The sequence below is a fragment of the Mesocricetus auratus genome, unplaced genomic scaffold (genome assembly GCF_017639785.1).
Source record: "Mesocricetus auratus isolate SY011 unplaced genomic scaffold, BCM_Maur_2.0 Super-Scaffold_4256, whole genome shotgun sequence".
In the NCBI taxonomy this organism is placed as follows: Eukaryota; Metazoa; Chordata; class Mammalia; order Rodentia; family Cricetidae; genus Mesocricetus; species Mesocricetus auratus.
In genome coordinates this window covers 82,722,432-82,748,416 of record NW_024429182.1, presented here as the reverse complement: position 1 = coordinate 82,748,416, position 25,985 = coordinate 82,722,432, and the positions used below count along the sequence as shown (strand labels likewise).

General features: G+C 38.3%; 1 protein-coding gene across 4 annotated transcripts in view; it reads right to left on the bottom strand.

Annotated features, from left to right (window-relative positions):
• The window catches only part of Pik3c2a (phosphatidylinositol-4-phosphate 3-kinase catalytic subunit type 2 alpha), a 108,239-nt gene that overhangs the window by 51,690 nt on the left and 30,564 nt on the right, over positions 1–25,985 (bottom strand). For all 4 annotated transcript variants that reach the window (XM_040755886.1, XM_040755880.1, XM_040755888.1 and 1 more), the window contains 5 exons: positions 14,159–14,262; positions 6,858–7,015; positions 3,469–3,589; positions 2,510–2,621; positions 119–198 (listed from right to left, as the gene is read on the bottom strand). In XM_040755886.1, the coding sequence (XP_040611820.1) occupies positions 119–198; positions 2,510–2,621; positions 3,469–3,589; positions 6,858–7,015; positions 14,159–14,262 (575 nt within the window). The remainder of the gene's footprint in view (positions 1–118; positions 199–2,509; positions 2,622–3,468; positions 3,590–6,857; positions 7,016–14,158; positions 14,263–25,985) is intronic.

Here is a 25,985-nt window from a genome sequence, read left to right as displayed (position 1 = left end):
TGAAACAAAAAAAGTATTTTTTTAAATCACAGTAGTTGTTTTGATATTACAGAAAATAAATATATTCACATTCAAAACTAAGTTTGAAAACCTGCAATGAATACTTTAAATGCCATACCTTGTCATGACTTCTTTATAAGGTTTTTCTATTTGATACAAGTATTTGTTTAAATCCACAGGTGCTTCATCATCTTCTGCCTAAAATGCATACACACATGTTTAAGAATAACCAAAAATAATTCTTTGGTCATTCTATCAAATTAAGTATAGTTAGATGATTAAATCTTAAATAAATGTAATGTTACCTAAACTACTATTTATAACTGACTCAAAAAGTTAGTCAATATTAAGAAAAAATTATTTTAATTATTTTAAATGATTCATTAATGGGGTTGGAGAGATGGTTCAGAAATTAAGAGTACTTGATGTTGATGCAGAGCATCTGGGTTTGTTTCTTAGGACCTACCGGGTGGCTCACAATCATCTGTAATTCCAATTCCAAGACACCTGATACCCAGTTCTGGCTTCCATGAACACTAAGTATGCATGAGATACACCTACATACACAAAGGTAAACACTCAAGTACATAAAATAAAAATAAATAAATCTTTAAATGTTCCACTATTTATTTTTGCATATGTGCACACAAGGGTGTGTGTTATATGTGCACATACAAGCTGGGCGGTGGTGGCACATGCCTTTAATCCCAGCACTCGGGAGGCAGAGGCAGGCGGATCTCTGTGAGTTCGAGGCCGGGCTGGACCGACAGCCTCCAAAACAATACAGAGAAACCCTGTCTTGTAAAACCAAAAAAAAAAAAAAAAAAAGTGCACATACATAGAGATTAGAAGTCAAATGTCATATGTCTTCATCTATTGCTTTTCAGCTTTTGTTGTAACAGGCTCTCTCACTGAACTCTGAGCTAATATCTATTGGCTGTACTGGCTGGTTAGCCAGCTTGGGAGATCTGTCAGTCTTTTTCTCCCTAATGCTCTGCTGTACCCAGCTTTTTATAGGTACTGGGAATCCAAAATCAAGCCTTCAAGCACTTTATTCATTGAGTTAGTGCCAACTCCCTCCACCCACCCCCAGCCCCCTTTAATTCTAAAGAGGGGATCTCATGTATCTCAGACTGGCCTTGAACTCTTGACCCTTCTGTCTCTTTGAATACTATCAAATCTGACTAAAACTCCTATTATTAAAATTTTATTTTATATGTATGGGTGTTATACCTGTGTGTGTATATCTGTGAATCGTGTGTGTGCCGGGTGACCTCAGAGGTAAGAAGAGGGTGTCAGATTCCTAGAAATTAAGTTACAGATGATTGTGGACTATCATGTGGGTACAGGGAATCAAACTTACATCCTATGAAAGAACAACCAGTGTGCTCTTAATACTGGAGTACTCTACCCAGCCACAAACACATATTTTACAGAGCTAGCAATATGGTTCAGATAATGGCATTTGTCCTCAAGCCTAATAACCTGAGTTCCATCCTTGGAACTAACATGGTATAAAGAAAGAACCAATTGTCATAAGTTGTCTCCTGACCTAAACACACACATACTATGGCACATTTGAGCACACAAACACACACAAAATAAATATATGTGATAAATTTCTCAAAAAATGGAAAAGGTAAATGTTCCTAAATCTAGTCTATGATGAACAAACAAAGCAAAAACTGAGGCGGGCCAGATGGTATACACCTGCAATCCAGGTATAGCAGCAAGTTTGTGGTCAATATGGTCTATATAATGAACCCCAGGCCAGCCAGAGCTATGTAGCAAGATACTGTCCTAAATAATCAATGGGGGAAAACGTTGGGCAAAAACTATGGTAGGGCCAGATGGAGACAAGCTTATTTGAATTTCTGCTTTTTTTTTTCCTCAGTAAGTTTGTCTCATTGCTCACCACCAATGAGAAAAGTAGTAGTCTCTCCTACATTCCACATTATGCAAACATATTCAAGAGAAACTGAAAATCCTTATTTAGTATTCAATACCCCTTTCTTCTTTGTTCCCTCTTAATTAACTCTGAAATTTTCACTCTTGTGTAAGACTGACTAAATATGAGATATGGACAGGCAGTTCTTCTGTTATTGCCCTTGGCTTCAGAACTCTTGCAGTGAAGTAGGTAAACTTAGCTTTTTCTTTAAAAAAAAAAGGGGGGGAGGATCAAGGGCTAAGGATGTAGTAAAGTTATCAGAATGACTGGCACAAAGTCCTCAGCTCAGTCTCCAACACTGTATAAAACTTGTCATATAGTGTATCTCTTTCTGATAAAAAAAGGCAAATTTTCATTCTTTTTGCTTTTCCAATTTATACTTCTATATCTGAAGGATGTGCTAGCTAAACTTCTATGACTAAAGATCTTCTGAGAAGACTTCTGCTAGAAACAACAACAAAAGTATCAACCCAGTCTAGTGCAGAAAAAAACATACAGCCTGAAAATCTTTCAAGTATCAGGATTATTCTGTTTCACTAAATGCAATTCATACACACTTACTGTTCGAGCCAGATTCTGGCACATTGCACTGAAGGTCAAGAGCTGTAACTTAATCTCTGTGTCCCATTTTCGACAATTTTGAATATGTTCATGACTTCCAAGGCAATGATTACTGTTAAAATACATTAATTATCCATCAGCATTATCCTATTCAAATCACAAGTTATAGACATAAAAGTAAAATACAAATTGTGTCTGTATGAAAAATTGAAAAAAATGGTGAAACACAATGTTTTCAAGCCAATTGTGAACATTTAAACAGGAATTTTTCTATGTGAGTCAGTGAAGATGAAAGGAGATAAAGAGGCAGATAGGAGTATAAAGCCTAGATCGTTAAAACAATTGGACTAATTGTAAGCTATAGCAAATTACTAAAGTTCATGTAATTATTATTTCAGGCCAATAAAAGACAACAACAGCAGACTCTGTATATATAGTAACTGCAAGCTGCAAAGGAGAATGGAGTCTACAAATGATGTGATTACTGACTTTTTAGAAGGTTATTTTATTTCGCAGTTAACCAACTGGCTACAACTTTTAGCATATAAAGCTACTAAACTTAAGAGAATACTATATCTTCCTTATTTCTGAAATTCTACCACTATCTTAGATACAGCAAACCTCAACACAAGTTTTAACAATAGGATCAAATATATTATATTTTATAAATACACAAAAATATAAATGAATATATGAATGAATTTAGGGACAGGGTCTTACTATGTAGCTCTGGCTGGCCTGGAACTCATTATGTAGACCAGGCTGGCCTTGAATTCACAGAGATCCACCTACCTGCCTCTGCTTCCCAAGTGCTGGGATTAAAGGTGTGTGACACCATGTCGGCATCCAAATATACTTTTAGATTATAAATCTAAACTGAAAAAAATTCTAATTTAAGGCATTAAGAATGAAATCTCCAAAGATACCATTCAGTTGTCATAGTAAGTAAATTAACTTACTTCTGTAGAACCTCCTCTTGACCACAAACTTTCAGAACGTAGCTGCCAACATCCACTTGATTCAAGTCATCGTGTACCCAGCAAAGGGCTTGCATTATAACTATTTCTACAGTAGAACTCACTGAAAGAGAGTTAGCTGTCATTTTCATTTTGCTCACTTACCTCTAAATATTACTTATAATCTAAGAGAAGACACTATAACAGAAATGTAATGCATATCATATTGTAGGTCACATGTATCACTTTAAATCCTCTCTCTTTCTGTGAGACAGGGTCTCACTATATAGCCTCTGCTGGTCTGCAACTTACTATGTAGACCACACTGGCTTCAAACTCACAGAGAGGCTAGAGAGATGGCTCAGCAGTTAAGAGCACTGACTGCTCTTCCAAAGAACTCAGGTTCAATTCCCAGCACCACATAACAATTCTCTATCATCTATAACTCTAGTTCCAAGGGATCCAATGCCCTCTTGTTGCCTCCAAGGGCAATAGGTATGCAAAATGGAACAGATAACATGGGCAAAATACTCATATACATAAATAAAAAGCAAAGTCAGAGATCCATCTACCTCTGCCTCTTATCCACCACCACACTCAGTGTTTGCGTGGGCATGCATGCCTGCGTGTGTGCATGCATGCGTGTGTATGTGGTAGGTTTTATGCAGAGAATGATCTTGAATTCTGATACTTATGTTTTTCCATCCCAAGTGCTGGGGTTACAGGCGTGTACCATTATGCCTTGCTTATATGGTGCTGAGGATCAAACCTATCTCACGGATTCATGACAAGTACTCTATCAACTAATCTACATCTCTACCTTGCAAAGCTAATTTTAATAATATGTTTTAGAGGCCGGCAGACCAGAGTTTACTCCAGCCTGGGCTACATAACAACACCCTATCCTAAGCAATAAATAAGCTATGTAAATATATGATTTTAGCACTATCTATATTTATTTACACTTTTTTTAGGCTAAGGCTCTGAACTCTAGTGTGTATTCTGGATTCAAAGCATTTAACAATATCGATGAGCCATATTTCAAGGGGTCCACAGCCTCTATTAACTGTTAGGAAGTGAAAGCCTAAATAAAGTTACATCCTGTGGTGGTTTGAATAGGAATAGTACCCCCACAGACTCATATATTTGAATGCTTGGCCCACAGGGAGTGACACTATTTTTTTTTTTTTTTTTTGAGACAGGGCTTCTCTGTGTGAAGCCTTCAACCAGGCTGGATTAAAAGTTACAGAGATTTGCCTTTTCCCCTGCCCCCAGTGCTGGGATTAAAGGTGAACACCACCACACCCCTTGGGAATGGCACCATTAGGAGGTGTGCCTTGTAGGAGTAGGTGTGGCCTTGTTGAAGGAAGTATGTCACATTGGAGGCAGGCTTTGAGATCGTATATGCTCAAACTACATCCAGTGTGACACAGTCTATGCCTGCTGCCTGTGGATCAGGATGTAAAACTCTTAACTCCTTCTCTAGCACCATGTCTGCTTGCATGCTGCCATATTTTCTGACATGACAATAAGACTAAACCTCTGAATTTTAAGTCAGCCCCAGTAAATGCTTTCCACAGCAATAGAAACCCTAAGGCACATCCATATTACAGATTCCTTCAAATAGGGCAGAAGTCAGCAGTACCTAGAGAGCAGTGTCTTAAAACAAATTATATAGAAAAAGAATTACTACTTCAGATATTTGTATAATGAATTTTCTAAAGAACAAAAATAGAGCAAATAAGAAGGCAGTCTTACTCTTTTTTTTGTTTTGTTTTGTTTTTTTTTGTTTTTCAAGACAGGATTTCTCTGTGGCTTTGGAGGCTGTCCTGGAACTAGCTCTTGTAGACCAGGACGGTCTTGAACTCAGATATCCTCCTGCCTCTGCCTCCCAAGTGCTGGGATTAAAGGCGTGCACCCACCAATGCCCGGCTGGCAGTCTTACTCTTGATAAAGGTGAGCTACTGATATGACAATTGAACAGAAAATTAAAGCTTTCAGTTTTTTCTTAGATATATTTATTTTTAAGTGTATGAGTGTTTGGCCTGCATGCATACACACACACACACACACACACACACACACACACACACACACACACACACACAGAGCCTCTTATTAGTGCTGTTAGACAGACAGTGAGCAGCCATGTGGGTGTTGAGAATTGAACCCAGGTCTTCTGAAAGAGCATCAAGTGCTCTTAACCACTGAGTCAACTCTATAGCCCCAAATTAAAGTTTTAAAAATCATAAATTTTTATGCTTAAAACTGTGTTCAATTCTTTTTTTTCTTCGTAGAGTCTGACACTGTAACCCAGGAGGCTCTTAAAATCATAGCAATCCTGCATCAGCCTTTAAATTTGGGATTACAGGCATGAGTCACCAGCTGGACAGCCTGTCCAACTTTTAAAAGATAAACATGGCATCAAAAGCTTTTATGTACCAAAATATAACACAACTCTATTTTTTAACAGACCCAAAAACAAATAAAAATATATAATCTGATAATACAGTCTATATGTTTACCATAAAATACCCACAATTTTTTTCCAGTTCTAAGGATTGAACACAGGATTGTACTGTACCACTGACCTATGCCCTCAGCCTAGTTACACTTAATAGACACACTACTGGTTAAAACCATTAAAGAAAAAAAAAGGGGGCTTCAGTCTTAAGCTAAATTACTAGAGATAGGAAAAACTTTCTCTACCATTCATAGCTCATTTAAATAATATACACTATAAGTAAACTAAAAGAAAGCCAAGTAGTTTAAAAAAGAAAAGGTAATAAGCCTATTACAGACATCCAGGGTACAGATCTAGAGAGAGTATTTACCCAAGCTTGGAAGGGAAAATTAACACCAAAGGAGAACTACCTTCCCTGCACAGATTAGGAAGTGATCTGAAGGTTTGTGCCACTGAAAGTTCTCTGTAAGAAAGACTTCTCAGGCTGGGCGTTGGTGGCGCACGCCTTTAATCCCAGCACTTGGAGGCAGAGGCAGGCGGATCTCTGTGAGTTCGAGGCCAGTACGGTCTACAAAGCTAGTTCCAGGACAGCCTCCAAAACAATACAGAGAAACCCTGTCTCGAAAAATAAAAAATAAAAAAATAAAAAGAAAAATAAAAAGAAAGCACTTCTCTTGACATAAAAGCAGAGAGGAAAGTATTATAATTAGCTTTGATAGCTAATGCTTTTGGGCCTTAGCTAAGAACGAATTTATTATACTCAGAGAAATAGTCCTACTGTGACCTGGTTCACTTAACCAGAAAACTTTCCAAATGAATACAAATGTTCTAAAAAGGATACATAATGATAACAAATTTGGTTTATGAAAAGAAAGAATATACTGACTGACATTTGAAACATTTTCTTCCCAGTCAAAGAAAAACTTACCATCACATGTAAAAGTAACTGGTAGTTGAAATCCTTCAATTTCAATGGAGACCTTCACACTGGCATTTTCTCCACACATGCTTCTTTGCACTGTGACTGGACTTAACAAATAGCCTGGATTTGTGCAGTGATCAGTATATGGGAATTTGGTCTTCAATCTGGTCGTAAGAAATAAGATATTTAATATTTTTTTGTTTTTTTTTATACTGAAATTGAGAGCCCTGAACAAAGATTTACATGCTTTCAGCTACTCAATTTTGGATCTTTGTCCAACTCCTGAGCAGCTCATGAGAATGAATGTCAATGAATGAACTCCTGTTAAAACTCCAAATAGCAGCATGTGCCTTTTAAATGAAGGGGAACCAAGGAAAAAGAAGAGATTAACTAGTGCCAGGATATCATTGGTAATACTGTCAACAAGATGTAGGCATTCCAGAGATGGCTGGCATCAAATGAGGTTCTCTGCCTTATATTCTTAGGCTACCCAATGCAATTACATAACGAGGCCTGTTTTAAATGAATTATTGATACAAACAATGTAACTAAAAATTGTAAATACCGCCGGGCGGTGGTGGCGCATGCCTTTAATCCCAGCACTTGGGAGGCAGAGGCAGGCGGATCTCTGTGAGTTCAAGGTCGGGCTGGACCGATAGCCTCCAAAACAATACAGAGAAACCCTGTCTCGTAAAAACAAAACAACAACAAAAAAACAAACAAAAAAATTGTAAATACCTGAGTTTCTTTCTTTTCAAAGTAGTATTTTTCTAAGCAGGATTTTTTTCCTTATAAATACTGTTTGTGGTTATAAGACAAGGAAAAATAGAAAATAGTTTTCATAGAACTACAAAGCCTTTACAGTGCTATAAGGTACATTAAAAATTAGGAGTCAAGCCGGGTGGTGGTGGCGCACGCCTTTAATCCCAGTACTCGGGAGGCAGAGGCAGGCGGATCTTTGTGAGTTCGAGGCCGGGCTGGACCGATAGCCTCTGAAACAATACAGAGAAACCCTGTCTCGTAAAAACCAAAGGAAAAAAAAAATTAGGAGTCAAGTTAGGCTTGGTGGCCCACGCCTTTAATCCCAGCATGCAGGAAGCAGAGGCAGGCAGATCTTTGTGATTACAAGACAGCCAGAGCTACACAGATAAACTCTGTCTAGAAAAACAACCTCCCAAAATACTTCCTGAGCCCCCCAAAAAAGAAAAAGAAGAAAAAGTTAGGGGTCACATATAAAGGTATTTACAGTTAGATGTAAATACATGAATGTAGTATGTGTCTCATCTCCAGACAGGACTGCCATTATGGATTCGAGGAAGGAGCAAGTAAGATGGGTTGGTGTGTAACAGCACTTGCCTGAAAATCTGAGTCAATCCCTGGGACTTACAGGGCAGAAAAAGAGAACCAACTCCTCCCAGGTGTCCTCTAACCTTCACACGTTTACCATGCCATGTCCATCCACACAAAACTCACATTCACTTATACACACATGAGCACAACACAATGAACACATAAACATAATAAACAATTTTTAAGAAAGGGGAGATTTAATACTGTCAACTTCACAGGTTCCAGTAACTGCCTTTTTCTGGAGGTTGGTAAAATGTCCCAGTCCCCTCATCTCATCTGTTTTCTTCTCCTTTTTTTCTACCCTTTTTTGCAGAGCTGGGGATTGAACTCAAGGCCTCATACATGGTAGGCACATAGGCTATTACCACTACTGAGCTATATATTTAGCAATCATCTGTTTTTTATGAGGTCTTAAATGGAATGCATGCTGGAAATACTTTTGTGCTTCTATGGATATTCAACTATTCAAGGCATACATACAGAATAAAACAGTCTGAGATGTCAAGAGCAAATTCAACAGTCAATACAAAACCTGTATGGCAGACTACTTGAATTTGAACCTAGTTTTTATTACTTATTGGCTGTGTAAATGCTCTTGAGTTACTGACATTCTTTTGCTTCAGGGTAATATGACTATTTATTTTTCAGGGTTGTCATAAGAACATGTAAAATAAGTTTATGAAGCACTTAGTGCCTACTACATATATAACAAATACTGCAAATGTCTCATAAAATAAATGAATCAGTGAAAGAACAAATGTGGTTTCTACATTGTGATCTCAGAAGACACTCACAGGATCCAATATCAAAAAGAAAAAATACACAACAGGAAAGAGAGCTCAGTGGTTAAAAGTATATACTTTTCTTGGAGAGAACCCAAGGTTGATTTCCAGCCCCTATGTAAGGTGGCTCACAATTGCCTTTAACTCCAGCTCCAGGGGATCCAATGTCTCTGGCATTTACTGGCACCAGTACTCACATGCACATAACTGCATACAAACTATATATACAAAATTTACAAATTTTTTTCTCTTTTTAATAATTTATTTATTTACTTGCATTGGTGCATTGTGTAAAGGGTGTTGGATCCCCTGAAACTGAAGTTACAGCCAGTTGTGAGCTGCCATGTGGGCACTGGGAATTGAACCCTGGTCCTCTGGAAGAGCAGCAAGTGCCCTTAACCGCTGAGTCATCTCTCTAGCCCCCACAAATAATTTTTCTAAAAAGATGAAATGTGATCAAAGTGATAAAATCTGAATTGATATCAGAACCTTATCTTCACATATGAACACTGTAAGATATTTAGTTGCTGTTAAACTTACCCTTTATAACACTTATCATTTTTATATATAAAAATATATATTATATATAATAATTATTTCACACATACTTGGATTGTATTGTTTGCTAAAATTCATGAAATAAAGCTGGACTTTTAATCTCAGCACTCAGGAGGCAGAGGTAGACAGATCTCTTTGTCTGAGGTCAGCCTGGTCTACCAAGAGAGTTCTAGGTCAGCATAGCTACATAGTTAGATCCTGTCTCAAAAAAATTAATAAATAGAACTCATAAAATAGATACATCAAAACATAGTTAATCTGAGAACTGACTGAGAGTAGAGGATTGGCAGTTTGATGTCATTCTCAGTTCTATGGCAAGTTCAAGGTGAAATTGGACTGTAAGAGACAGTACCTAATAAGTAGTTATTAATTCAAAGATGAAGTCAATCTTTGAAAACATATGGAATGTCTTAAAATGAAGATACTATGGGGGAGAGGGTATGCTCAATGTTATTTGCATGTATGAAATTGTTGCAATGAGCCTTTCTATACAACACTGACTAATAATAAAGATTATTATATGGCATAAGTATGAGATCTGAATCACATTCAAGGAGAAGGTAGGCATAGAATATAGTTTCTCATTTTGTGATAGAGAAACATAGAGGAAGCAATAATAACCACAGGTCTGGACTGGAGCTCGGTACTAGATGCCATGCCTAGTGCCCTAGGCTCAATCTTCATTATTCCAAAAAAGCCTGCTACATAAATATCCTTTAAAAATTTTTCTCTAGACTATTAGATCTAGTAAGTTTTATTAAGATTTCACTGACACAAACACTAACAAAAGCCCAGGCCTAGAACTGGCAGTGAATTGTTAAAACTGCTATACTGTAATTTCAACTGTAAGCACATACAGCACCCTAACAGTCTGATGTTGATTTCACAACTGAATCAAAATATGGCATGAACAATTTTTAAAAGACTTTTAAAAGAGCATAAATTAGGTACTACGGATGTAGCTCAGCAGCTGTGTGTATGCTGGGTTCAGTCCCCCAATGGGTCAGGCATTGTAGAAAATTATAAATTAGTCCAGTTTGGGTTATAAAGCAAGTTTTTGTCTCAAAAAGGGAGTGGAGAAGAGAGCCAAGAACCTTAGTATTACAGTGATGTCTGGCATACATGAGGTCCAGGGTTCAACTCCCAGCATGGGCAGAAGGGCTGAAACTATTTTAGTCTCGTGTGTGTGTGTGTGTGTGTGTGTGTGTGTGTGTGTGTGTGTGTGTGTGTGTGTGTGTTTAAGTTCACTGGAGTTGTGGGGAAGACTATACTGAAGAAAAGCACCCACTTGAGGAACAAATGTATTGAGTCTTCATCTTTACTGAGCAAAAACAAAAATTCCTGGAACATGGCTTCAGAAACCTCTGTTCTAAAAGTTGCTGCAACTGTATTACTGGAAGTCAGGGGATAAGAACTCATTTTCTATTTGGTTCATCTGGAGTTACATATTAAATAAGCCACTCTGAATACACACACACACACACACACACACACACACACACACACACACACATATATGTCAGCATCCTTATTCAGTTGCAGTTACTGTCCTGTCAACTATGGTCTGAAAATACTTCCAGTGAGCAAAAAGGAAAAATCTTGACCCAATAAGGGAAGAAAAAATTATGTGCTCAGGCTCCTAAGATTGATGGTAAATATTTATCTGATGGGGCTGGAGAGTTGGCTCAGTGATTAAAAGCACTTGCTCTTCTTGCAGGGGATTTAGGTTCTATTCCCAGCACTGATATGGCAGCTCACTACTGTCTACAACTCCAACCCTGGGGGGAATCTAACGCCCTCTTCTGGAACCAGGTATGCACATACAAGCAGGCAAAACACTCACTCACATAAAATAATAAGCCAATTAATATATGTGGGAAGGGGGCATATAGTAGAGTCCAGAGGACAACCAGAGGGAGTAGATTTCAGGAATCAAACTTGGGTTACCTGGCTTGATGGCAAGCACCTTTACCTAATGAGCCATCAAATGACCTCTATAAGTTAATTTTTTCAGACACATGTTTTACAAAGCAGAATTCACATAGGACTCAGTATTCACTTTCAGACATTTGCTGACGAGTTATGGAATGTGCCCATCCTAGCCAAGGAAGGACTGTAATCACTTAGCTAAGCTGGGACGTTTTTGAAAACAGCTCTACAGTTCAAAATGCAAATCATAAAGAGCTTAATCTTTCAACTTGCAAAGTTTAACGTAGTACTTAGTCAAAACAATCTAACACAAACCATATAATACTTATTGGTGGGTGAAACTATGTAAGAAATGTAACATCACACTGTAGGCCAGCCTGGTCTACAGAGCGAGTTCCAGGACAGCCTCCAAAACAATACAGAGAAATCCTGTCTCGAAAAACCAAAAAGAAATGTAACATTATTTCTAAAGCATTAGGATAAAAGATTACTTCTAAACCATTAACCAAAATAGCATATATACTCAAAAATGATCTGGTGGGCGGATCCCATGACCTGCTTAAAAAGGAATTCTTTTTACTAAAGACAGCTCTAGATTCAGAATAAATCCCTGTTGGTGATCACTTTTCCTGCATGAGAAAGCAGATTTTTGTCCTCTGCTTTCAAGTTTGCTGCTCCAGTCTTCTGCATAACTTTTCTCTGACTGGATAAGATTCACTTTTCCTCTCTGCTAGCAAAAACATCAGACTATGGAGTCTGTGGCTATAATCCCTGTCTTAAGAAGTCCCGTTTGTAATAGGAAAAATTAAGCTAAATCACATGGAGGTAAGCATGGTAAGAAAATGAAGGAAAGGAAAGGGAAAGACAGAAATGGTAGGGAATATTATTTTCAGGAGAACATCAGGGGCCAGACACCCAGCCAGCCAGGGAGCACGAGTGAAAGATTTATGAAAGAGAGAGAGATAAAAGCCCAGAGGGAAAGGTAGAGGTAGATGGGTTAATTAAGAAAAGCTGGCTAAAAACAAGACAAGCTAAGGTTAAACATTCATAAGCCTCCATGGGTAATTTACTTGGGAGCTAGGTGGCAAGGCTCCTCAAAAAGCCAAGAGTAAAAAACAGCATACAACTACACAGAAAGTCTGAAGAGAGAAGTAAATTGTGAATTTAAGCCCTCACAGTAGCAGGTCTGTAATCCTAGGATTTGAGAAGTACAGGTAAAAGGATCCAAGTTCAAGGTCATCTTTGGATATACAAAGAATAACCCTATTTCAAATTTTAAAAAAAAGTGAATTCAAGGTGGGAGTGCTGATGCATACCTATTACCCAGCACTAGGGAAGCTGAGGCAGAAGAATTGCCATGAGTTCAGGGATAGTGAACCCTATATAATATGTTGCAGCCTAGCAGGGGCTATAGAGTGAGGTCTTCCCTGTTTCACCAAACAAAACAGGAATGGTAAGATACTTCAGCAGGCAAGTGTTTGTTGCACAAACCTGACAACTTGGTTTGATCCCCAGATCTCATAGCAGAACATAACACAAGTCCTAACAGATACAATCATGTAATGGAGACAAACATTTAACCAGCAGCAAAAACGATGTGGCACTGTACTGACAGCAGAAAAAACTTTGTTAGGGTATTTCCTTGGAGTCTCAATTTTTCCATCTATAAAGAATATGGTACAAGGGCTGAAAATGTAGCTCATAGTTGGTAGAGAACTTGCCTAATATGCTTGAAGATTTGGGTTCCATCCCCAGTACTGCATAAAAGTGGAAGTGGTAGCTCATAACTGTAATCCCAGCCCTTTGTGAAAACAGGAGCAATGAAAATTTCAAGATCCGAAGGTAGGTGGATCTCTACGAGTTTGAGGCCAGTCTGGTCTAAAAATGGGAGTTCCAGAACAGTCAGGACTATTGCATAGAGAAACCCTGTTTTGAAAATCCAAAGAAAAAGTTCAAGATCATCTCAACTACCCAGGACTTTGAGGCCAGCCTGGACTAGAGACCATTTCTGAAACAGCAATAACAAACAAAACAAAAAATAAGCAATATTATCTAAGACATACAGGAGTGAGAAAATATTTAAGAGCAATATTTTTCTGATATTTATAAAATATATTTTTAGTAAATAAGTGGGTTAGCATTCTGAATGCTAGATAAGTTTGTGAGAAAATGGGCTGTATGCCTGTTAACCTAGAACACAGGAGGCCAATGCAGGAAGACTGAGAGTTTGAGGCCAGCCTGGGCTACAAACTGAACAATGTGTCTAAAAACAAAGACTACATGTTTTTCAGAAGATGGAAGTCTGTCTAAAAACAAAAGGAGGCAATTTTGAGGTGTGTGGAAACACACATGCAATCCAGATTTTCACTTGTTAGTAAGGGACCAGAGATCCACTCCTGGCCTTACTTAGAAGCCCAATAAGTTAAGATCTAGATTCATCTGTGGCTTGTGATTAGGTACCAATTAACTGTTTGTTTCAAAATTTTAGCTACATGAAGAAAAAAATTAGGATTGGCATAAGTAGCAAGTTTTAGTTTTTGTGTTTTTGGGACAAAGTCTCACTACGTAGCCTTGACTGGCCTGGAACTCTGAGACATGGTTTGCCTTGCCCAGCTTTGATTTGTTTGTTTTTCGAGACAAAGTATTTTTTTAAATGACATTTTAATTTAAAGAAGAAAAATTCCTTACTTCATAATGGATTGACAAAAAGCTGCCACCTCCTCATTCTGTACTTCAAATTCTTGTAGAAGAGAACTTCCAGTTGGCAAACTACTGGTCCCATTTGGGTCTTTCTGTAATTAAAAAAGTGGTTTTATTTTAAAAGTGAAAGGTCTCCAAAATGCTACATAGTAGCGCCTCACAAACTAATTTTATGAAGCTATACAAAGTTATAGAGATAAGATAAATCATTTAATTAGCAAAGCTTTTTAAAGTGACTTTCTTTAACACAGTATTTTATCCTAGAACTCAGACAGTCCTGACTTTAAGTGCTTCTCTTGTCTTAGCTTCACAAACATGGGGATTACAAGAATAAACTACTACCACTGGCTAAAAACACATTTCTTGGCTTACACCTGGGATTTCATCACCCAGAAAGTTGAGTCAGGAGGATCTTCAACTCAAAGACAGACTGCATATAATCAAGAACCCATCTCAGGAAAGCAAAGCAACACAAGAAAAACAGGATTTCTATCATGGTAAAGTACCAACTAAGTCCAGTTTTAACTCATTGTTTTAATTGATAAAAACTAAGAACATGCTGTACTGATTAGCTGGAACAGCGAAGACCTTTCCCTCCTGAACACTGCAGTTAGCTAGCAGATGGATGATATGAAAAGCCTGCCACCTGTTTAAAGAAAGGAGATCAAGCTCATTTGGGACTCATGTAATAAACCAGGACATTCATATATCCAACTCAAGCCTCAAGTAATAAGAGAAGAACTGGCGTTTTAGGTAGAGAATGAGGTTTTAGGAGAATTTATTGTTTTTGTATGTTAGTAAACAAACACAAATACCATAGTAGTTTTTTATAAGTTAAAATTGGCCAGGTTTGTTTGCAGTATTTAGGGAGATCAATTTACTATCAAATACAAACAGTAGAATTCACTTAGAGGTGTTTTGACATGCAACATAGAAACATTTGATTTGACACAAATTTCAAATATAAATTTCCTTTAAAATTAGGAATAGTTTCAATCTAAAATTAAGTGAACAAAGAACCAAAGATTTAGCTCAATGGCAGAGAGATGGCACAGACCTGGGTTCACTATCCTGCATGCCAATAAACAAATTAATAATAAAAAATAGACGAAACAGAAAGATGTCTCGGCAAGCAAAGGTACTTGCTGCCAAACATAGAAGTCTGAGTTCAATCCCACATGGTGGAATTTGTGCTGAATTTTGTGCTTGTGCACACATACTCTAAGTAAATAAATAAATGTAAAAACAGATAAGCAGCATATAAACTTCAAAAGCCAATAGATTTCAATGATCTTGATGCCTATGAAGATGCTTAAATTAAAATTTTAAGGACAATAGTTACTTTATGAGTTTCCTTTGTTTAAATGGTGCCAGAGACCTTTTGCTAGAATGTGATATGTGTATTGTGTGTGGGTGGCATTTACAAAATCACAAGTAAAAACAGCACAGTTCCTGGGGAAGATAGTTAATATAGACTATTCAACATGCAATAACAAAAAAAGAAAAAAGAAAAGAAAACAACAACAAGAAACCCCACACTAAGACAAAAATAAATCTCTATAATAAAAATTAACACAGCTAGGCATGGTGGCTCTCAACTGACAGGAGAAGAGTTAAGACCCTGTCTCAAACAGCAAAAATACACCAAAACAAACCTAACAGTTAAATGCTCATCCATGTTTATCCCTCGCATTATGGCCTTCAATCCTCTAAAGCCCATCTTTCTTTTTGTTTTGTGATGGAAGTTCTTCAGGACTTTTGCTCCCTTGAAGACTGCTGAATAACAAACACATAATAGAGGATGAAGACCTCTCAACTAACCAGCAGACAAAAGTTCTTCTAAGGGCTAATGTCCTCACAGAAGTTAGGTACTCAATTTCACCAGTTCAATACTGTGGACTTTGAACTATTCCTGAAACTTTGAATTCACTAAAAGAGGAGTCTTCTGCAAGATATTCCGTATTTTCCACAAAAACCTGTTATATTGTTAAAGGTCTCTATTAAGTTGTAAGAAAAATTTGTTCATGATTGCTACATGCTAGGAACATGCTAGGAAAACTGAACTAGCATAACTTCATTATTGTACTGACACCAATTTGCAATTATCAATAACATATTTGTGTTATAGAAATAAACACTGTAACAGACTTCAGATCTCTTAAAGAATGAGATCTGACCTCTGTTCTAGATGGTTCAATGTGTAAAATGTTGCCTCCCCAAAGCCTGATGATAAAAGCATTATCATTCATTTCTGTAATCACTGTGCCCCTATGGGAAGATGGGAACTGGAGACTAAGAATCCCTCAGAAGTTCCCCAATTAGCCTGGTGTACTCAGCAGCTCAACCCTATCTCACACAGTGGAAAGTAAGAACTGACACATAAAACTGTTCGATGACCTCTACATGTGTACCACGGTTCAGGTGGCTCACACAAATGAACATGCCCACAAAATTACATTAAATTTAAATTAAAAATGCAAATCTCCTGTATTTATTTATTTTTTTAAAGATTTATTTATTTATTTATTACATATACACCAGATTGAATTGTAGATGGTTGTCAGCCACCATGTGGTTGCTGGGAATTGAACTCAAGACCTCTGGAAGAGCAGTCAGTGCTCTTAACCTCTGAGCCATCTCTCCAGCCCAATCTCCTGTATTTAAACTTTAAGTCAGCCACTGTCTACTCCAACTTCTCTTGTCTAACCTTTCCACTGACTTCTACGCTCCAGTTAGTTTGAATCATATCCTGTTCACACAATACACAATGGGCTTACCCTGGCTCTGAACTTTCTCTTTGCCTAAAACGTCGTCTTCTTCTTCTCCCCTCAGAAGCATGGAAAAAAAACCTAGCAAGTTTTTAAGGTACAGTGAATATAATTCTACATTCTTACTGTAAAGTAAGTAACCCCTGCCCCCCTGCTTTTGATGCACTCATATACATGTGTGCATAAGCATGCCCATGCTGAGACCAGAGGTTGATGTCATCCTCAATCTTTCTCCACCCTTTTTTTTTTTTTGAGACAGATCTCTCACTGAACCAGAAGTCCATTGTTTTCTTTAACACTGTTAATTTGCATTATAGAAACAAGTACTGTAACAGGTAAGACTTCAGTTCTCTGAAGAATTGAGATTTGACTGACCATTGGTCCAGATGCCACCCCCCACGTTTGGGTTCTCAGCACCCATGTAAGAGCAGTAGTGCTTATTTCTGTAATATCCCCCAATCCACACTGAGGTTACGTGCCAGCTTTTTACATGGGTGATAGGAATCTGGACTCAGATCTTCATGTTTGTAGACAAAGAACTTTCTACTGAACTATCTCTTCCAGCTCCACCCTATCACCTCTAACTGTTTAGTCTGAACCATATTCTGCTTGAGTCTTAGTGTAAAAACCTGGAGAACAAGCATCAACCTGAGTTTTGTGTTTTTACAGAACATAACACCCAGCTGAAAAGGTACTCAACCATCAATCAGTTCAATTCATTGAATATTTTGTTTCCTCTAAAAACACACCACAAAACATTGAGAGAATTAACTCTAATTCTGTGCTTTCTTCAACAATCTAAAAAGAGCAGCAGCAACTTTGATTAATATTTAATTCTCTAAAATAAGTTTTCTAAATTATTAGTATTATTCTAAAAATAACTTGCAACAAATACTGCAGGTACTCTACCAGACTCTTGTGTACAAAATCCACACACATTTATTTGTTTATTAAGTAGCTTCAATAGATACATACTATTATAACTTGTTTTTACAGATGGGGATATGGAAGACTAGACTCACAATCAAGACTCCCTGAAGGCCCTGCTCTGAGCTCTAAATCCCAACATCCATCGCCTTCTGTCTCCCTGGGCATTTTCTGGGCCTAGAGAGGACCCGCCCCACCTGGAATGATCACCCTGATTCTGGCCACACCCCAGTCTTCAGTGCTCTTGGGTCCCTGACCTGTGGTTGAGCCCTTGGAGTCTTCAACCCCCTCCGGCCCCTAGCCTGTGCTTGAGTCTTCAGTCCCCTCCAGCACTCTTCCTGAGCTTGAGTCTTCAGTTCCCTCTGGTCTCCACCCTGTGCTTGAGAGTGTCTCAGACCCATCTGCACCCATCAGAGTATTGGACCTGCTTGAATGCACTGGAAGAGATCCTCAGACCCAAACCACCAGGAGAGGAAGAGACTCCACGAGCTCCCACTGAAAGAAGGGATGGAAAGATGGCAATATAAAAACACAGCCAAAACAGAAGAACCGGTATAACACCACCAGAATCTAGAAACTCTACACCAGCAAGACCTTAACATACCAACACAGATGAAACAGAAAAGAATGACCTTCAAAACAACCTCATGAAAGTGATAGAGGCCCTCAAAGAGGATATGAGAAAATCCCTTAAAGAAATAGAAGAAAACACACACACACACACACACACACACACACACACACACACACACACACACACAAGCAAGAAATCAACAAATCTCTTAAAGAAAGCAAGGAAAGCCAAGAAAAAACAATCAAACAGATGAAGGAAATAATTCAAACAGTTCAAGACCTGAAAACCAAAATGGAGACACACACACAAAAAAAACAACAACAACAACAACAAAAAAACCACAAACTGAGGTAATGCTGGAAACAGAAAAGTTGAACAATCAGGAACTACAGATACAAGCATAACTAACAGAATACAATAGATGGAAGAAAGAATCTTATGCACTGAAGATAAACTAGAGGAATAGATTCATCGACAAAAGAAAGTCTTAAATACAACAAATCCTTAACACAAAATATCCAGGAAATATGGGACACCGTGAAAAGACAAAACCTAAGAATAGAAGAAGGCAAAGAAGCCCAGCTCAATGGTGCAGAAAACAAAATCATAGAAGAAAATTTTCCCAACCTGAAGGAGATGCCTATGAAAGTAGAAGCTTATCAAACACCAAATAGACTAAACAAAAAAAAGTCCCCTCGTCACATAATAATCAAAACACCAAATATACAGAATAAAGAAAGAATATTAAAAGCAGCAAAGGAAAAAGGTCAAGTAACATATAAAGGCAAAATTATCAGAATTATACCTGACTTCTCCATGGAAACTATGAAAGCCAGAAGGTCCTGGACAGATGTTCTACAAACACTAAGAGACTACAGATTTCAGCCCAGATTGCTATTCCCAGCAAAACTCTCAGTCACTATAGATGGAGATAACAAGATATTCTGTTGCAAAACCAGATTTACACAATACATATCCACAAATCCAGCCCTACAGAAAGTTCTAGAAGGAAAAATCCAACTCAAGGAAGTTAACTACACTCAAAAGAGCATGAGCAATAGATAATCTTACTTTACTAGAAGTCAGAAATAGGGGAAAAACTCACACACAAATTCACCACCAAAAACGGATCCAAAGCAAACAAGAATCAACAATCGATGGTCATTAATATCCTTGAATGTGAATGGTCTTAACTCACCTATAAAAAGACACAGGCTAACAGAATGGATATGAAGACAGAATTCATCTTTCTGCTGCATACAAGAAACACACCTCAATTTCAAAGACAAATGCTACCTCAAGGTTAAGGATTGGGAAAAGACTTTCCAATCAAATGGACGTAAGAACCAAGCGGGTGTAGCTATCCTAATATCTAACAAAATAGATTTCAAACTAAAATTAATCAAAAGAGATGAAGAAGGTCATTTCATATTCATCATAGGAAAAAATCATCAGGAAGAAGTATCAATTCTGAATATCTATTCCCCAAATATAAGGCACCAATGTTCATAAAAGAAACATTACTAGAACTCAAATCACATGCTAAAACTAAACCCCACACACTTATAGTGGGAGACTTCAACACCCAACACTGGACAGGTCCACCAGACAGAAACTTAACAAAGAAACAATGGAATTAACAGAAGCTATGACCCAATTGGGTTTAACAGACATTTATAGAACATTCCACCCAAAAAAGAATATACCTTCTTCTCAGCACCACATGGAACCTTCTCCAAAATCGACCACATACTTGGCAATAAAGCAAACCTCAACAGATACAAAAAAATTGGAATAATCTCCTTTATCTTGTCAGACCACCATGGCTTAAAATTAGAATTCAACGTCAACACAAATTGCAGAAATCTCACAAACTCATGGAAATTGAACAATGCTAAATTGCATCACCCTGGGGTAAAGGAAGAAATAAAGAAATCAAAGACTTCCTAGAATTCAATGAAAATGAAGGCACAACATACCCAAACCTTTAGGATACTTTAAAAGCAGTTCTAAGAGGAAAATTCATAGCATTAAGTGCCCACATAAAGAAACTGGAGAATTGCCACACTAGAGAATTAACAGAACACCCGAAAGCTCTAGAACAAAAAGAAGCAAACTCACCCAGGAGGAGTACACGCCAGGAAATAATCAAATTGAGAACTGAAATCAAAGTAGAAGCAAAGAAAACAATACAAAGAATCAATGGAACAAAGAGATGGTTCTTTGAGACAATCAACAAGACAGACAAACCTTTATCAAACCTAACCAAAAGACACAGAGAGAACATGCTAATTAACAAAATCAGAAATGAAAAAGGGGACATAACAACAGACACTGGGGAAATCCAAAGAATCATCAGGTCATATTTGAAAACCTGTACTTCAATAAATTGGAATTTTAAAGGAAATCGATGATTTTCTGGATAGACATCACTTACCAAAATGAAATCAAGAACAGATAAACAATTTAAAAAGATCTATATCCCCTAAGGAAATAGAAACAGCCATAAAATGTCTTCCAATCAAACAAAGTCCAGGGACAGACGGCTTCAGTGCAGAATTCTACCAAAAATTCAAGGAAGAGCTAATACCAATACTCTTCAAATTGTTCCACACAATAGAAGCAGAAGGATCACTGCCAACCTCCTTTTACGAGGCTACAATTACCCTAGTACCAAACCACACAAAGACACAACCAAGATAGGGAATTTTTTACAGACCAATTTCCCTCATGAATAATTATGCAAAAATACTCAATAAAATACTGGCAAATCGAATCCAAGAACACATCAGAAAAATCATACACCATGATCAAGTATGTTTCACCCAGGGATGCAGGGATGGTTCAACATACAAAAATCCATCAATGTAAACCACCATATAAACACTCTAAAAAAGAAAAACCCACATGATCATCTCACTAGATGCTGAAAAAGGCCTTTGACAAAATCCAACACCCCTTCACGATAAAGGTCTTGAAGAGATCAGGGATAACAGGAACATACCTAAACAGAATAAAAGCTATATACAGCAAACCAACAGCCAACATCAAACTAAATGGAGAAAAACTCAAGGTGATTCCTCTAAAATCAGGAACAAGACAAGGATGTCCACTCTCTCCATATCTCTTCAATATTGTACTTGAAGTTCTTGCTAGAGCAATAACAGCATTATTTGTAATAGCCAGAACCTGGAAGCAACCTAGATGCCCTTCAACTGAAGAGTGGATAGAGAAAATGTAGTACATTTACACAATGCAGTACTACTCAGCAGAAAAAAACAATGGAATCCTGAAATTTGCAGGCAAATGGATGGCACTAGAAGAAACCATCCTGAGTGAGGCAACCCAGTCACAAAAAGACAAATATGGTATGTACTCACTCATATATGGATTTTAGACATGGAGCAGGGGATTGCCTGCCTAAAGTCCCACTGCCATAGAGTCTGGGAAGCAGGGAGGACCCTAAGATCCTCTGCATGGTAACCCAGATCAGGGTCATGGGATGAGATCTCCTAATTGGATTGGAGGGGGGTGGACAGAAGGAGATGGGAGAAAGAGAGGGGGAAAGAAGAGGGAAGAGAGAGAGGAGGACATGGGAGAGCAGGAAGGTTGAGCCAGGGAGAGAACAGAGGAGAGAAGAATGAAAGATAACATAAAAGAGGGAGCCAGTATAAGTTGGAGGAGAGATCTGGCACTAGTGAGATCTTCACAGATCTACAAGAATGATCTGTCATTAAGGCTACCTTAAATGCCCTCCCATGATATTGAGATTGATGACTACCTTATATGCCATCCTAGAACCCTCTTCCAGTGGCTGACAGAAGCAGAGGCAGACACCCACAGCTGAATTGAACTCCTGGAAGTTGCAAAGGGGAGTGATGAGCAAAGGAATCAAGATCAGGCTGGTGAAACCCACAAAAGCAGCTGACCTAAACAAGGGGGAACGCATGGACCCCAGACTAATGACTGAGAGGCCAGCATGGGACTGATCCAGACTCCCACCCCCCAACCTGGGTGCCAGAGAAGAGGCCTTGGCAATCTGTGGGACCTTGGAAAGTAGAGTAGTATTTATTCCTGGCATACAACTGGACCCTGGGAGCCCATACCACATGAAGGGATGCTCTCTCAGCCTGGACACATGGGGGAGGACCTAGGCTCTGCCTGGGATGATATGACAGACTCTGAAAATCCCTCATGGAAGCCCTTACCCTTCCTGGGGAGCGGGGGGGGAGAATAGGGTGGGGTAGGGGGTTGGGAGGATTGGGGGGATGGGGAGGGGAGGGAACAGAATAACCTGTGTTTAAAGTTAAAGAAAAACAACAAACAAACAAACAAACAACAACAAAAAACAAGTCTCCCTGAAAAGGGGGGAAGCCCTACCTCTTAGCACTTGGGAGACAGAGGCAGAAGAGTCAGATGTTCATGTCCAGCCTCAAGTGCACACAGTAAGTCTGAGAATAGAAAACTGTCTCAAAAACAAACCCAAAACAAAAAAGCAAAACACACAAATGCATGCACGCACGCACACACACAAACCCCCAAAACAAAACCAAAACCAAATAAACCACAGAAAGCTAGAAGACAATACTGTGGCCTTTGTGGCGACAATGACATGAAACGTGCTCTGCTGAATTGATTCCCAGTCTTCTTAGTGACATGCTTAGATTTTTTTTAAAGTATGTATTTTTCATGATACCTTCTATTAATGAGGCCCTTCTTTTCGCTAAGTTACTAAATTTCAACTGACTAGACAAAAAGAATTTCAAGATTATAATATAATTAAGAAAGTTTCATGCCCACAATGGGTTAAAAAAAAAAAAGGCTACCTAGGCTACCTCAGATTTTAACATCACCTTTGTTTCTGTTTCGCAGGGTCTCACTATATAGCTCAGAATAGCCACAATCTTATAAGCCCCCACTTCCTCAGCTTCACAAGTGTTAAGATTGTAGGCATGTGCCACCACATACAGCCATTTGAGTCCTTCCTCCTCTCTGGAACAACACAATTTTAAATCTATCCTTTTGAGCCATGTCCCACTACATCCCTAAGAGCACACCAACAACCAAAAGCATCAATTAGCTTCTGTTTCCATTAATCCTGAAGACTTTTTTCTTTTGTGGCACTCAAAGCTTTCTGTTTGATACTTTCAGTTCTCGATCTTAATCCCCCTTCTGGATCAAGTTCTTTTAGAGATCTTGTCTGAAAATAACAGTTATAACACATGGTATATTATAAATCTTTATACTTATGTAATGTGTATGGGTATCTTGCTCACATATATGTCTGAGCATCATGTGTATGCTTGGCACCTGTAAAGTGAGAAAGGGCATCATATCTTCTGGAACTGGAGTTATAGATGGTTGTGAACCTTCGTGTGGGTGCTGGGAATTGAATCCAGGTCCTTTAAAGTGCTCTTAATAGATGAGCCATTTCTCCACCTGAAGGGGAAGTTCTATGTCAATAAAGCACTGTTGGCCAATAGGGAAGCAAGATAGGTGGGACTTGGAGTCCAGGAGGACTCTGGGTAGGAGAAACACAGGGAGTCACAATGTAGCCTGCCAGAGAAGTAAGATGTTCGGACCCCTTTCTCTGGTAAGAGAAATACTTAGATTAACAATGATGGAGTAAATACTTAAGTCAGAGCTAGCCAGTAAGAAACAAGCAAGGCCAACAGCTTCATAATTAATACAGCATCTTGTGTGTTATTTGGGGACTGCAACGAGGCAGAGCCCAGGCGACTAGTGGGGAAAAACCAAAGCCGCTGGCAAGGAAAAGGCTTACTCTACATCCACCCTCAATCATTTTTTCTTAACAAATAAAAAAGACACAATAATCAATAAAACTATTAATGCTGTTAGCCAATATACAGAATAAAAAAATGTCTGTAGGGGAAGATACTGAGTTTTCAAGTAAACATATGTTTGGAATTCCAAGTAAATATTTAGGTCACCATCCAATTGTTCTCTTCCAGAAATGCCATTTCTAGAAGAAATTCCAGAGATAAAAACAGATTTAGGTGTCATCCTACTTATAGAATTCTCTACAGGAAAATCTCTTTCTCCTGATTACTGTTGACATCTATTACATCATTTTAAGAACACCTCAACCAAAGGGAATTTGGGGTTAACCTCCAACAACAGAAGATAGTCTCTGTGAAGTTAAGAGATATACCAGGAGTTACATCTGATAAGTAGAGAGATGAGATCTATTCCTGCCATCATAGAACAAGGAAACATAGAGATGGTACTCAACTGGAAGCTTCACCCTTAATTACTGTCTAGTGTTCAAAGTGTTGGAAGGCAATAGAAACACTACTGTAGGAGAAAAGTAATCATCAGTTTCTCCCAGCTACAAAATTTATGAGTTACAAAAGTGACCAACTTGTAAGATTTGCCTAGTAATGCAATAGTGATATGGATGTTGAGGGAGTAACCAGACAGTTTTTTAAAATTGGATTTAAGGCCTCCTCCATGAGATGGAACCCATAGCAGACACTATAAATAAGGCATAGGGCCTAAGACTACATAGGTCATGGACCTTACAGGAAAACCTGTCATTATTATTCTACTAAATACAGCAATAAAACAACACCTAATGACATTTTGCTCATAGATCAGTGAATTGACTAACCTTCCATGGAGAAGCTTCCTTCATTAGATGGTAATTAACATAGAGACCTATAACTGGACAATGTGCAGAGAGTATGAGACTTAGGAGCACTTAGCCCTAAATGGGATATATTTAGCACAAAAATTTACCAGTATATCCTCTGATTAAAAAAAGTTGTTTTACCAGGTGGTGGTGGTGTAAATCTTTAATCCAGCATTTGGGAGACAGAGGCCTGTGAATCTCTGTAGGTTCAAGGCCAGCCTGTTTTACAGAATGAGTTCTGGGACAGACAGGGCTACATAGTGAAACCCTGTCTCAAAAAACAAACAAACAAACAAAAAGTTGTATTAAGACTACTGTATGGAGGCCAGGAAGTGGCGATGCACACCTTTAATCCCAGCACTCAGGAGCCAGAGGCAGGCAAATCTCTGTGAGCTCAAGGCCAGCCTAGTCTACAGAGTGAGTTCTAGGACAGACTCCAAAGCTACACAGAGAAACCATGTCTCAAAAGACAAACAAAAATACTCCAAAAAAACAAAAAATAATAATACTGTATGGGTTGGGCCTGATGGCACATCCCTTTAATCTCAGCATTCCCAGCACTAGAGTCAGAAGTAAGTAGAGCTATGTGAGTTCAAGGCTATCATGGTCTATACAAAATGTTCCTGGCCAGCCAGGGCTATATAGGGAGAACCTGTCTCAAAACAACAAAAGAATATTAACTGGGAAGGTAGACCTAATGGCCTAGACCTATAATCTAAGCACTAGGATGACTAAGGCAAGAGGACTGCACCAGATCAAAGTCAGGCCAGGCTATATAATAAGTAAACAGTCCAGTATTGGCTACAGACTAAGACCTTGTCAAAAAAAAAAAAAGAAAAAAAGAAAAAGAAAAAAGGAAAAAGAAAGAAAGAAAGAAGGATAATGTAAGATATT